The 15,241-nt window shown below is 43.3% G+C and overlaps 1 protein-coding gene across 1 annotated transcript in view; it reads left to right on the forward strand.

Annotated features, from left to right (window-relative positions):
- Positions 1-15,241, forward strand: part of LOC120935233 (zinc finger protein 721-like) — a 243,702-nt gene that overhangs the window by 38,348 nt on the left and 190,113 nt on the right. The window contains exons 3-6 of the mRNA XM_040347399.1: positions 2,256-2,372; positions 3,526-3,687; positions 3,769-3,866; positions 6,822-8,118. Coding sequence (XP_040203333.1) covers positions 2,256-2,372; positions 3,526-3,687; positions 3,769-3,866; positions 6,822-8,118 — 1,674 coding nt within the window. The remainder of the gene's footprint in view (positions 1-2,255; positions 2,373-3,525; positions 3,688-3,768; positions 3,867-6,821; positions 8,119-15,241) is intronic.

Raw genomic sequence — 15,241 nt, forward strand, 5'->3', positions numbered from 1 at the left:
GCACATCTCCAACAAGGCAGGATGCCCTCCAGGGGCCAGCTTAAGGGCAGAACACCGACTGCATCATACCGCATGTGCAGGGCGCTGCTGTCTCTGTTATTCCAAAAGTTCTTTGGTGTGGGCCTTTTTTGAGACGAGTGCATTAGATTGCACCGCTGCTATTTGCAACATATGTCTCAAGCGTATCTCGCATGGCCAAAACATCACCCGCTTGGGCACCACATGCTTGACCAGACATATGTCGACCTGCCATGCAGTTCGTTGGCAAGCGTACATAAAAGATCCACACCAAAGAACAAAGCGGACCTCCCCTTGCCCCTCATCAGCTGGGATCTCCAACCCCACTATACCTTCAGTCCTCTCAGAAGCCTGCACTGATAGGACCGAAGGTGTAGAATTAGGTGTGTCACTGCCAAGTACTTGCGGACAATCTTCTTTCGGTACACCAATGTCCGATTGTACCAGGCAAATTTTCCAGCCCCAGCTGCTGCACCAGCGAAAGAAGTTCGCTCCCAGCCATCCACATGCCCAGCGGTTGAATGCTAGCTTGGCTAAATTGCTAGCACTTCAACTGCTGCCTTTTCAGTTGGTAGGCTCTGCACCCTTCCGTGAGTTTGTGGAATGTGCGGTACCTCAGTGGCAGGTTCCCAAACGCCACTTTTTTTATAGAGTCCACAAGCTATGGTGCCAATCTCTGAAAATTGATTACACCTGAAGTACTGACGGCCTATCTCATTTCTTTAGACCCTAACATGCCAGAAAAGTACAAATTCCCCCCAAATAATCCCTTTTTTAAAGAAGACATTCCAAGGTATTTAGAAAGAGGCATGGTGAGTTTTTTGAATTTGTAGTTTTTTCCCACAATTCTTTGCAAAATCAAGTTATTTTTTTATCGTACACCACGGGACACAGAGCCTCTATTCATTACATAGTGGGTTTTATTAGGGCTGCGCGTCTTCACCGGTCTCACGATTCGATGCGATTACGATTATCAAGTCCACGATTCGATTCCGCAATGCGTAATAATTTAGGCGTCTTGGATGGACCCGAAAGTGTAGCTCTTTTACCCCAGAAGGCTTCTTTGGCAGAGCTTCCTTAAGCACATCCTAATCGCCTCCAACACCTTAGACGCTGGCGAAAAAACTGAGGCACTTCCCTTAGGGGAGGGGTTATATAGAGGGGAACTTGTCTTCATTGGTTGTGCCAGTGTCCAATCACCTCTGGTGAGCTATACAACCTAGGGGTATCAAATTTAATCGCTGCATCGAGATTCGGGTGTCCCCGATGTGGCACCGATGCATGTATCTCTGCGCCTGATTCTGCAAGTAAGATACGCCTGAAATTTGGCTTCATACGACCAACGTAATTTTCCTACGCCGTTGTATCTTGGGCGCATATTTACTCTGGCCGCAAGGGGCGCTTCCATTGATTTACGTGTTGAATATGTAAATGAGCGAGATACGCCAATTCACAAACGTACTTACGCCTGTCGCAGTAATCTACGCCGTTTATGTAAGGCATACGTCCGGCGTAAAGTTATTCCACATAAAGCAGGTGTAAGTCATGTTAGGGTATGGACCAGGGAACAGCCGTCGTATTTTACGTAAGTCGTACGTGAATGGGGCTGGGCGTAGGTTACGTTCACGTCGTAGGCATTGAGCCGTCGTATCTTGGGGAGTAAATTCAATGTGATTCTGAGCGCCCACTTCCTTCCTACTTTCAATTAGGCGGGCTTACGCGGGACAATTTACATTACGCTGGCGCAACTATGGGAGCGAGTGCTTTGTGAATACTGTTTTTGCCTCTCTATGTTACGTCGGCGTAGCGCATATTAGATGCGCTACGCCCGCACAAATATACGCCGCTCTACGTGAATCTGGGCCTTTATGTAGATTGCTGAACTAGCACAGTAGTAGATGCGTTTTGGTACCTCGGCTTTTGCTTAGTAATATGTCTTCCCAAGGGAGAAATTCAGGGACTAAAAAAGACAAAAAAGCAGCACCGCCTGAGACAGGATGCTCTAACCTTTCCATGCTTGGTACCTTCCTCTCCTGTAATATCTGAAGCACCTATACAGGATGAGCCATTGCCTCTATCAGGAGTAGCAGCCTCTCCTGTGGTGCCTGTGCCTGCATATGTCACTGAGGACACTTTGGTGGCAGTCCTGAACAACTAAAAAGGGAGAATCGCTACGTTAATTGCAAAGTCCTCACAAAAGGACAAAAAGCGAAGCAGATCTCCTTCTGTTGTTTTAGATCTCCTTGCAGAAAGATCTGAGGAGGATGATGTAACAGCTTTAGGGGATAAGGATGAGAAGTCGGAGGGATTAGGGATATCTGATATTTTCTGCTTCCCAGGTTCTGAAATTACAGGTGTGATGTTATGCTGATGCAGTATGCTCTACATTACCCTCTTCGGAATGAACTAAATCCCCTGTCTCCTCTCTGGGTTCATTGAAATCCCCGCAGGCTGCATGCTCTTTTCCGGGTTCATCCTTTACTGGAGAATCTGATTTACACAGACTGGCTACATCCAGATACGCGTTTTTCACCTCCTAGGAGATTTGAAGTTCTTTATCCCATGGAGGAGAAGTTTACCAAGAAGTGGAGTCTGCCCTCTGTAGATGCAGCTATTTCTTGTGTAAATAAGAACCTGACTGCCAAGGATGCATATTTACATGTGCCTATCCATCCCACTCACCAAAAGTTCCTAAGGTTCGCGGTAGAACATCGCCACTTCCAGTTTGTGGCTCTGCCCTTTGGTTTGGCAACTGCACCCCGGGTATTTACAAAGGTTCTGGCCCCTCTGTGGGTAAAGCTGAGGGCAAGGGGCATAGCGGCGATGACCTATCTAGATGATCTACTTGTGATAGATCATTCAGTGACAGGATTAAATCCAAGCTGTGATAAGGATGGTAGAATACCTGGAGCATTTAGGATGGATCATAAACCTACAGAAATTCTCTCTACAAGCCCTAACAAGGAGTATTTGGGCATGATCATACAGGCCAAAGCAGAGTATTCCTGCCAGAGCCAAAGATCAAGTCTCTAAGAGAATTGATCCCCAAGGTCAGGGCGAAGAAGGGACCATCTATTTGCCTTTGCATGAGGCCATTAGGGAAGATGGTGGCCTCTTTCGAGGCTGTTCCTTTTGTCCAGTTTCATTCAAGACTACTTCAAGGCAGTATTCTATCTACCTGGAACATGAGAAGCCAAGCTCTGGATTTACCCATGCGCCTGTCTCTACAGGGGTGCCAAAGCTTCAGTTGGTGGTTAAAGACCGAGAACTTTCCGAAAGGAAAATCCTTTCTCCCAGTCACCTGGAAGGTGGTGTCTATGGATGCCAGCCTGTTGGGCTGGGGAGCAGTGTTAGAAGAAACTTCAGCCCAGGGAACCTGGGCCAAGACCGAAGAGAAATATTTGGCAAATTTATAAAAAAAAAAAATAGCTAATTATATAAAAAGAATACAGACAAATACGGGAGAAATAAGATATAAGACATCAGATATTGTTAAAAACTTTCTAGAATTCTATGAGAAACTTTACTCAATTAATAAGAATAGTTCAAAAGAAGAGGATATACTAAAAGAGGAAAAAATGAAAACATATCTGAGAAAAGTGGAGCTAAATAAGATTTCAGAGGACAAATGCAATAATCTCGAAATCCCCATAAGAGAAGAGGAAATAAGTAAAATTATTTGAGAATTACCAAATGGGAAAAGCCCTGGCCCTGATGGTCTGACCATTTTGTATTATAAAAAATTCTCAGACAAAATTAATAGTAATCAGTCCAAAATATGCTCTTACTTCAACGGGATTGGAGAAAAGTGGGAGATGAGGAAAGAGGCGTTAGAAGCGATAATATCAGTAATTGCCAAAGAGGGTAAGGACAACTCCTTATGCTCTAGCTATAGACCGATCTCGCTCCTCAACACCGACTTAAATTTTTTTTCAAAAATTCTCGCCATTAGGATGGAAAAAGTGATGCAGGATGCAGTTCACACGGACCAAGTGGGGTTTATCACAGGTAGGGAAGGAAGAGATAATGGGATTAGAACCCTCCTGGTTATAGAGGAGATCAGAAAAAGCGGAGCCCCGGGACTGTCCATAGATGCCGAAAAGGCTTTCGATAGGGTAGACTGGGGCTTCATGCAACATACATTAGAGTCAATGGGCGTAGGTCCCAGAATGAGAGGGTGGGGAAGATCATTATATAACAGACCTACAGCAAGAGTCAAAGTTAACGGGATTTTATTGGAGTTATTCGAAATGAAAAATGGCACCCGACAGGTATGCCCCTTGTCACCAATGTTGTTTACACTTGCATTAGAACCCCTGTTAAGGTGTATAAGGCAAAACTTGGACATCAAGGGCTTAACACTAGGGGGTGAAGAACATAAACTTGCCGCTTATGCGGACGATATACTGTTCTACGAAACAAACCCCAGGACAACGTTACCTAAATTAATGGAAACAATTAAAGAATACGGTAAAATTTCAAATTTCAAGATAAACCCTGCCAAATCTGAAATATTGGGAATTAACATCTCGAAAAAAGATAGAAGTGCCCTACAGGAAGATTTCCCGTTTGGCTGGAAAAAATAACTAAAATATTTGGGAATTAGGCTAGCAACTTCCATGGAAAGCTTATATAAGATTAATTTTATGGCATTGTTAAATGAGGTTAAAACTGAATTAAACAGAATTGCACCAGGGCAATTGTCCTGGAGTGGAAGAATAAATATTTTCAAAATTACAATCCTACCGAAGATACTCTATAAAATGCAGATGCTACCAATCCCAATACCACAAGCCTATTTTAAAAAATTACAATCAATGTTTGTAAAATTTATCTGGAGAGGGAAAAAATCACGTATTAAATTCAGCACATTGACTAAAGATAAGTCACAAGGGGGGCTAGGGGCACCGGATATAAGAAAATATCACTATGCGATCGTAATATCACGTCTTACGGATTGGGCCAAAAATAACACAGAAAAGAGGTGGTGTAACGGTCACCACCGTTTACGACCTTCCATCCCCGACAACAGCTTATCTGACACACAGACAGACCAGCAGGCATCCCATTTTCCCAGAATCAAGACGAGACACGCAGCTCTGTACTTGTTCCAAATGTAATACAACTTTAATGGTTTCTTTCAGTCTTATATATAGTACAACAGGTCACAGAATTTACAGGAACAATCAAACTGTCCCCCTAATCACACACTAAGGCTAATTACTTAACATTCCTTAAATAATAACAACAATAAGCTGTAGACAGGGTTATCACACATAAACAGTTTTTAGCATGCATAATTATAGGTCTGGAAGCAGACCTGGGATTGACACCTGTCCGCTACAACACCTTTACACAAGGACAATGGACTGTCTCCCAGGCCCTGACGCAATTAGCATGTCACTAGAAATGAGTCATAGAATATTGACTGGTTGGGGTCACAATTAACCAACATCTTGTAGTCTCTCAAGATCCTGCAATATGAACTGTCCGTGATGTCAAATCTCATGTAATACATGAATTATGATTCACTTGCCACTCCATGCCCAAAGGGCACAGAGTGGACTCAGACCCAAGAGTTATCAGGGACGCTGACACAGGAGTATCCCCCATCCTCACAAAGTCTCTGGATGTCCCGGGTCATTCCGTTACAGGTGGGTACACCTGGAAATCACAATGAGTAAAATGGCATTGGGGAAATTAATTTGGGTCCCGGCACAGTACAGAGGAATTAACTTAGAAACGCACTACATCACGAGACACGCATTAAAACTTTGGGATCAATTGCACAAGAAAAAAAAATGGGATTATAATATTCCCTTAACGGACACAACATATTTCCCACCTGGGGAAATAAATAGGTTTGGAAAATGGATATTACAAGAAAACACAAAATTAAAAGATGTTATGAAGCTCAATAGGCTCCTAACAATCCAGGAATTAAAAAACAAAAAGGAAATGATGCTCATTAATGAATGGCGGTACGTACAACTAAAACATTTTTTTGATAGTAGAAAATGGGTGTGTCTGATGATTTGATTGGAGAACAGACTTTTACATGGTGATAATAATGTGATAACATCCTCACACTTTGGAACCTTAAACAGAAAGTGATAATGAGGGAGGAGTCAATAACACAATGATGGTGGTCTTCAGGATCAGTCCAGTCTTCATCTTGGTTGTTCTCCCCCCCATCCTCACTCTCTGACCTCTGGTGGGGCTCAGCCCCATTATTATTCCTTATTTAGACCATGATTTAGTCATAAAGTGCAGAACTTCTTGTGTTGGGAAGATGGCAATGAGTGATAGAGGGGGTGGGGACACTCATCCTATAATCCCCTCATCACTGTCACTCCTAGAAAAGACAGTTCTCGTTTCCTCACTCTCTGACTAAGGTCCATGAATAAAGAAATTATCTGGTTGGAGATCAGAGGAGCCATTTACTAGTTACCTTGAGGGGGGAATTGTAAGATCCTCAGAGACAAAGCTGCCTGATGTGGGCGGAGTCCTGGTTTAGGGGAACCAATCAGCTCATGTTTAGTAATAATCTTTTTACTTCTATTTTAGTAGATGGACGGGAGATGAGGAAAACCTCAGAGGATTGTCTCACTTTGTCTCCAGACTGTAAAGTAGAAGATGAGGGCATCACACAGTATAGTCCAGGAGAAAACCCGACTACCTCAAATGTCCATCCGGCACCACACAGTGTAGATGGACCATCGTATTCCTCTTATCCTGAGGAACCTCAGACTGTGCGGGACGGTGCCGGACCATCGTATTCCTCTTATCCTGAGGAACCTCAGACTGTGCGGGACGGTGCCGTCATTGCAACAGAGAAGAGGCTTTCCTGTACTGAGTGTGGGAAGGGTTTTCCTTCTAAAGCCCATCTTAATGTCCATATAAGATCTCACACAGGGGAGAAGCCGTATTCCGGTCCTGAGTGCGGGAAATGTTTTTCAGAGAAGTCCCATCTTTCCACACATCAGAAATCTCACACGGGGGAGAAGCCGTATTCCTGTCCTGAGTGCGGGAAATGTTTTTCAGATAAGTCCAGTCTTTCCAAACATTGGAGATCTCACACGGGGGAGAAGCCGTATGCCTGTCCTGAGTGCGGGAAATGTTTTTCAGATAAGTCTACTCTTTCCAAACATCGGAGATCTCACACGGGGGAGAAGCCGTATTCCTGTCCTGAGTGCGGGAAATGTTTTTCACAGAAGTCCAATCTTTACAGACATCAGAGATTTCACACGGGGGAGAAACCATATTCCTGTCCTGAGTGTGGGAAATGTTTTTCAGAGAAGTCCAATCTTTACACACATCAGAGATCTCACACAGGGGAGAAGCTGTATTCCTGTCCTGAGTGTGGGAAATGTTTTTCATATAAGTCCCATCTTTACAGACATCAGAGATCTCACATGGGGGAGAAGCCGTATTCCTGTCCTGAGTGCGGGAAATGTTTTTCGGATAAGTCCAGTCTTTCCAAACATTGGAGATCTCACACGGGAGAGAAGCCGTATTCCTGTCCTGAGTGCGGGAAATGTTTTTCGGATAAGTCCAGTCTTTCCAAACATCAGAGATCTCACACGGGGGAGAAGCCGTATTCCTGTCCTGAGTGTGGAAAATGTTTTTCAGATAAGTCCAGTCTTTACACACATCAGAGATCTCACACGGGGGAGAAGCTGTATACCTGTCCTGAGTGTGGGAAATGTTTTTCAGATAAGTCCAGTCTTTACAAACATCGGAGATCTCACACGGGGGAGAAGCCGTATTCTTGTCCTGAGTGTGGGAAATGTTTTTCATATAAGTCACATCTTTCCACACATCAGAGATATCACACAGGGGAGAAGCCATATTCCTGTCCTGAGTGTGGGAAATGTTTTTTAGATAAGTCCCATCTTAACACACATCAGAGATCTCACACGGGGGAGAAGCCGTATTCCTGTCCTGAGTGCGGGAAATGTTTTTCACAGAAGCCCCATCTTTACATACATCAGAGATCTCACACAGGGGAGAAGCCGTATTCCTGTCCTGAGTGCGGGAAATGTTTTTCAAATAAGTCCCATCTTTACAGACATCAGAGATCTCACACGGGGGGAAGCCGTAATCCTGTCCTGAGTGAGGGAAATGTTCCTCACTGAAGTCCTGGCTTCCTGTACATCAGGGATCCCACACAACCCTCGAGGTGTATTAGTGAGTGCGGGAAATGTCTTGTATATGAATGTTGCTGGACATCACAGCTCTCATGTGGGGAAGAAGCACACCCTGATATACACCTCAGATATACTCCATGGCTGATCTTCATCGTGTAAGAAACAGTTCATAAGGAGATCAGAGATCACCAAAGACATGGATGAAGTGTTGTACCGTGTTGGCCATTGATAGCAGGAGAAAAATAAAAATGGAGTCATTACCTCTCATTGGCTGAGTACATTTTGGGGTGGAAGATTTCACAAACACTTAGAGGTCGGTATAAAATAAAAATAGTTGAATGAATGTGAGCGGCCATGATGAATATTGGATGTATTTTATTTCATACACTGATTTCCTTGGCTCCATCTAGTGGCCATAAAGCGTTATTGTGCTATTTTTACTGATTGAGGTATTTAATGAAAAATACAGTTTTATGGCCACTAGATGGAGCTGACAATCATAGGAAATCACTGTGTTACATTCTAGCAATATGTGTAAGAGCTGAATGAATTTCCTATAAGTAGAGCCCTCAGTTTGCTCTGTCAGACATGATTTCATACTAATACCTGAGATCATACTCATACACTTATCAGTACAGCAGATATTGGGGGATAGAAGGGAAAGTGTATGGAAGCCTCACCTTCTAATACAACCCATTCCGTTTAAAATAGAAATGAAAGGCAAAACATCTGTGTATAGATATAAAATATATTAGAAGTACCTTTCTCCCCTTTTTTATAAGGGAATCTCTGGGCCAGATTCACAAAAGGAAAAAATAAAAAATGAAAGGGGTAGTGGCGCTGTCTGGACTAGAGGCTAAATGTACCAATGGAAAGGTGCAATAGTAACTTGTATGTGATCAAAGGGGAAAAAGAAATACAAGTGCCTGAGTGTAATAATACGTAGTGGCCTAATTAGCATGTACTGTACACTCTAATAAGCATGTGATAATAAATATACAACAAGTGTGGAAAATACAAAATAAGTCAATGATGGCTCTAAGCCGCAAAGGTGGTCACCCAGTAGGTGAACTGTAAGCTATAGGTGATAATGTATATTACATAAAAACTGAAATAAATATCAAATGGAACCGTGATCGCCACTCAGCGATAAATAAAATCAAAAAAGTACCAGCGTAGTGGTGAATACCAATAGGTGTATAGCACAACAGTAATTGGTGAAGCTATAGCCAAATGTGAATAAATGAATAAGTCCAGTGGTTAAATATAGCAAAAAAGCTCATCAGTCCACATAATGTCAAAAGGTAAAAATAAAAATGGACATAACAGTGAAAAAGTATATGTTAATATATATATATATATCTAAGTGTCCGTGAGCCGGTGCACCCACAAAGGGTGATAGATCACAAAAATGCAGTTGTGTGAATTCGCACAGTGCTCCGGTGCTCCCCTCCTGGGTCCCTACTCACCGAAGGCACTCACCCCTGCAGGGGTAAAGTGCAAGTAGGATTAATCTCCAGCAGCTGCGATATCGTCTTCCTGGGTCCTATGGATGCACGGATTTCCTGGCCTGGATGGCTCTACTTCTTTTTAAGTTGTCCGGGAATCCTCCAATAAAAAATATAGTCTCATAGCGCAGTATGTTCAGAGTAAAAAAGGTTTTTTTTATTTAATACTGCCACATAGGCATGTGCAACATAGCAGGCAGTTTACATAAAACGTATAGAACCAATTTCCAAAAAGGGGTAAGGAATAACTAAAATAAGGACAATTGGTAGGGATAAAAAATAAAAACAGAGTAGCAGGCAGTTATCTTGCGATAGCATAAGCCTCCCAGCACAGCACTGATAGCCGGTGAAACAAATGTGTCAGCTCCAGCTGAGGAACGGCGCGCGCTCCACTGGAAGACAGCTGATCGGTCCGGGAGTGCGTGTGGGTGTGCGTGTATCCGCTTCACGCACGTTTCGTATTGATTACGTCTTCTGAAGCGGGTACACGCATACCTCGTCAGATCGTTTATATAGCCGGCGTCAACATGCAGGCGTCCCTCCCCCTCTACGGTAGAAGCCAATCAGAAGGTGTTAGGGAATCCCATCTAATTGGAATGTTTTAGAGTGTCTCCGTGGACGTTCCCATTGCCGAATGTTGGCGCTGATATCCTCAGACATAATGCAAATATTTTAAACAGTGATTTGGGCAGTGAGACATCGGCATTACATCACGCAATACTACTAAAAGGCATATGCAAAATCACTGTCCACTGTGCTGTTTCCCTAAATAGTGAAACACAGTACATTTGATAAAACCCTTTGTGGGGAAATGTATCTTTGGCATTGCTTATAGGGGAAAATGCTGTCCATGCACCATTGTCAATCCACCCACAATGTATCCAGAAGTGAAGTATCAAAATGTAAGGTAGAAGGGTACAAGTCACAAATATTTGCGTGTAAATACTTAGTTGTAGATAATTGTACACTAAAAACTGAGCATTAAAATTAAAAAATAAATTATAATAAAAAGAAAATATAATGGAAGGAATGGTATTAACCCCAGCCTTCATTAGGGATCTGGGTATATGGAATAAGTGACATTTAGCCAGAATGTAATAATATGTAGACCAATGGGTAAATGGCGTAGGTTATAGATTGAATAAATATCCAAAAATAAGAATGCCAGGTTGGGGCAATAAGTCCAGGTATTACGGTGTATGTGAAGTCATACAGAAAGCTCATAATTAATAATCAAAATATATGGGCGGTGTTAGCCACCCATAGGCAGAGGCACAGTGTTAATGGGGTGCCCTTGCACAATCCTGCATTGCCATCTGAAAGCAAATGCATTAATAGGGTTGGTACAAACCAAAAAGCACGGTATTAGTGGGGGCAAAGGGCGTATGCATTGTCTCAAGGGCACCAAAAATATGCAATGGTAGATGCAACTCTCATCCCCGGAGGGGAAATTTAAAAAATTGAGTGCATCTAGGGGCACATTACAGCTTCAAAACTCACACTTACACTCACACTCAGTGGTTTCTGAGTTACATTCATTACTGGTACCACCCTAGTTCATTACTCTACCCTCACTAATTTGCTCCTAAGCGCGGTACACTTTTCCTTTTCAGATTCACAAAAGGGATACGACGGCGTATCTCCTGATACGCCGTCGTATCTCTGTTTCTATCTATGCGACTGATTCATAGAATCAGTTACGCATAGATATCCATAAGATCCTACAGGTGTAATTGTTTTACACTGTCGGATCTTAGGATGCAGTACCGCGGCCGCCGCTGGGGGGAGTTTGCGCCATAAACCAGCGTCGGGTATGCAAATTAGGAGTTACGGCGATCCACGACGGATTTTCGCATTCGCTACGTCGCCGCTAGTCTAGTTTCCCGTCGCAAAGTTAGTCGTCGTTTTTGGTGCCCTAACTTTAGTCAGCAAACGTATTGCTGTCTAAAGTATGGCCGTCGTTCCCGCGTCGAAATTTAAAAATGAATGTCGTTTGCGTAAGCCGTCCGGGAATACGGGTTCGAAAAAATGACGTCACTGCGCGCAAAGCACAACGGGAATTGCGAAACGGAGCATGCGCAGTAGGTCCGGCGCGGGAGGGCGCCTAATTCAAATGGCACACGCCCATTTGAATTGGCCCGCCTTGCGCCGGACGTATTTACGATACACCGCCGCAAGTTTCCAGGTAAGTGCTTTGTGGATCGGGCACTAAAACTGGAAACTTGCGGCGGTGTATCGTAAACGGGTTACGTTACATGGCCGCAAATGTATGTGAATCTGGCCCTCTGTTCTCAGCTGCAAAAGAGTTGGGATAGCAGAAACAGCAACACACCGGTCTTCCCAGTGAATGGCTGTGCAGGGGGGAGGTTGTAAGCACAAGTCTGATGATTGGAGAAGAGCAGGTTGCCTTCCAAGCTCAGCACAGCCAAACTGACCTTGTTGTGCTCTCCTGCCTAGTGTGGCCAGTTCTTAACCAGAAAGTAGAGGGAGTGGCAGGATCACCAGGGATTTCACACAAAGGAAGCAATCCAAAGAGAACAGTAGACTTCTTCATACCAGTACATGGGACAGCAGACACAGATCAGGAAGAGGAAATGTTGGACTTATATATTCTTTACCCAGTTCAGCCTTGGGAAGGTTTTACCCCCCTCCCTTCATGACCAGCCCAGGCCATTGTTTGCTATTTAACACTGCGCTCCTTTACCTGGTAGTTGCTCAGTCATGTGACGCTGTACACAAATGACATTTATATTATTGTTTCCCACCTAATAGAGATTTATTTTGGTGTTTTTTGATCTCCTCTGCGTTCTTTTTTATTATTATTATTATAGAAACAAAAAAAACCTAAAATGTAAAAACAATATTTTTACTTTCCGTCATAAAAAATCCAACAGAAAAAAAAAATCAAATTTCTTCATACATTTTCGCCAAAATATATTCTGCTCCATGTCTTTGGTAAAAATATTCCAATAAGTGTATATTGACTTGTTTGTGTAAAAGTTATAGGCCCAGATTCTCAAAAGAGATACGACGGCGCATCTCCAGATACGCCGTCGTATCTCTGCCTAGCGCCGTCGTATCTATGCGACTGATTCTTAGAATCAGTTACGCATAGATATCCCTTAGATCCGACAGGCGTAAGTCTCTTACGCCGTCGGATCTTAACTGCAATTTTTTTTTGCCCGCTAGGTGGCGCTTCCATCTATTTCCCCGTCGAGTATGCAAATTAGCTAGATACGCGAATTCCCGAACGTACGCGCGTCCGACGCAGTTTACGTTAGGCTTTTCCCGGCCTAAACTTGCCCCTGGGTCTATGAGGCGCAGTCAATGTTAAGTATGGCCGTCGTTCCTGCGTCGAAAATTTTAAAAATTACGTTGTTTGCGTAAGTCGTCCGTGAATGGTACTGGACGTAATTTACGTCCACGTCAAAACCAATGATGTCCTTGCGACGTCATTTAGAGCAATGCGCGCTGGGATATTTTAGGGACGGCGCATGCGCAGTTCGTTCGGCACGGGGACACGCTTCATTTAAATGATACACGCCCCCTACCCGCCGAATTTGAATTCCGCCGGGTGATTTACGTTACGCCGCCGCAACTTTACACGCAAGTGCTTTGTGAATAAAGCACTTGCCTGAAAAACTTGCGGCGGCGTAACTTAAATCAGATACGTTACGCCCGCCCAAATTTACGCCCATTTACGTGAATCTGCCCCATAATGTCTACAAACTATGAGATATATTTGAATTTTTATTTGTTTATACTTCTAATGGTAGTGATCAGTGACTTCTAATGGGAATGCTATAGTGTGGCGGCCAATCTGACACTAACTGAAGCTGGGGGGGGGCAAACTGACACTCACTGATATCACCAGTGACACCAATACAGAGATCAGTGATAACCCCAGACGATGCAAGGTTTTGCGAAACGCGTCGGGATTCCACTGCTGCCATGCACATTTCGCTTTTGATGTCCTGTTTTACCTACTTAACTGTAAGTGTTTTTAACCGTTATTAAAACGCCTCATGTTTTACGGAATTACGCTATGTGCCTTTCCTCTTCATATATTTGACATGGTTTAATCATCTGAGTCATCTCCAAGCCATTTTGATACCTTCCCTCCATTTCACCTACTGGTTGGATATCCAGATCCTTGCTGATTCACCTTCTACGTATATACACAGCCTTAGTGACCCTTTGAGCGTAGGCTCACTAGGGTTCAATATCTCTGGTAAGCCTCCCATCTTGGTGGCGGGTATTTGTGTTATTGCACGATAAGTCCTTTGGGCATCCGTTTCGGTTGAGAACTTTTCATATGCAGTTCCATTGACCTATCAAGTTTCACCATATTACCACATTGGGACTCTTATTATTTGCACTACTCACTTGGTGTTCCATATAGACCTTCAGTGTCTTCTTATCATATCACTCAGCGCTACTTTTTTGTTTATCATGTTTTATTGATTTTCCTTTGTTCACTTGATTGTTTGTAGCTGCTCACTGTTGGGATAGCGCAGATTTACTTTTTTTTGTTGTACTAATGGCACCGACTGCGAACTGACATCACCAGTGACACCAATACAGGGATCAGTGATAATACTATGCACTGTCACTGTACTAATGACACCGGCTGAGAACTGACATCACCAGTGACACCAATACAGAGATCAGTGATAATACTATGCACTGTCACTGTACTAATGACACCGGCTGGGAACTGACATCACCAGTGACACCAATACAGAGATCAGTGATAATACTATGCACTGTCACTGTACTAATGACACCGGCTGAGAACTGACATCACCAGTGACACCAATACAGAGATCAGTGATAATACTATGCACTGTCACTGTACTAATGACACCGGCTGGGAACTGACATCACCAGTGACACCAATACAGGGATCAGTGATAATACTATACACTGTCACTGTACTAATGACACCGGCTGGGAACTGACATCACCAGTGACACCAATACAGAGATCAGTGATAATACTATGCACTGTCACTGTACTAATGACACCGGCTGGGAACTAACATCACTGCATTAGATCCTTTAGGGAAAGGTTCCAGATTGTTCTTATAGGGAGAGAAATATATAGGAGTCAGTCCTGCTTCACAAATAAAATTGCAGCAGCATTGCATATGTTCCTGTGAGATACTCTGCATATTACACCAGCACTGTATATGTTCCTGTGAGATACTCTGCATATTACACCAGCACTGTATATGTTCCTGTGAGATACTCTGCATATTACACCAGCACTGTATATGTTCCTGTGAGATACTCTGCATATTACACCAGCACTGTATATGTTCCTGTGAGATACTGATGTAGAATAACAAAGTTTCGAACCAGGCAGGACTTCAACAATGCAGGTTTATTAACAACCGGTAACATACAGGTTTATGTTCAAAGTGTGACGGTATTAGAATGATATCCCCGTCAAACATTCCCTTCTTCCATAAGAAAATCACCCAATATCCCACGAGGAGGAATATTCCTGGAATCGCCCAATAAGCCACACATGAGCCAAGCTTACTGCTGGAACAAGACACTT

This window comes from Rana temporaria, chromosome 4 (genome assembly GCF_905171775.1).
Source record: "Rana temporaria chromosome 4, aRanTem1.1, whole genome shotgun sequence".
NCBI classification, from domain to species: Eukaryota; Metazoa; Chordata; class Amphibia; order Anura; family Ranidae; genus Rana; species Rana temporaria.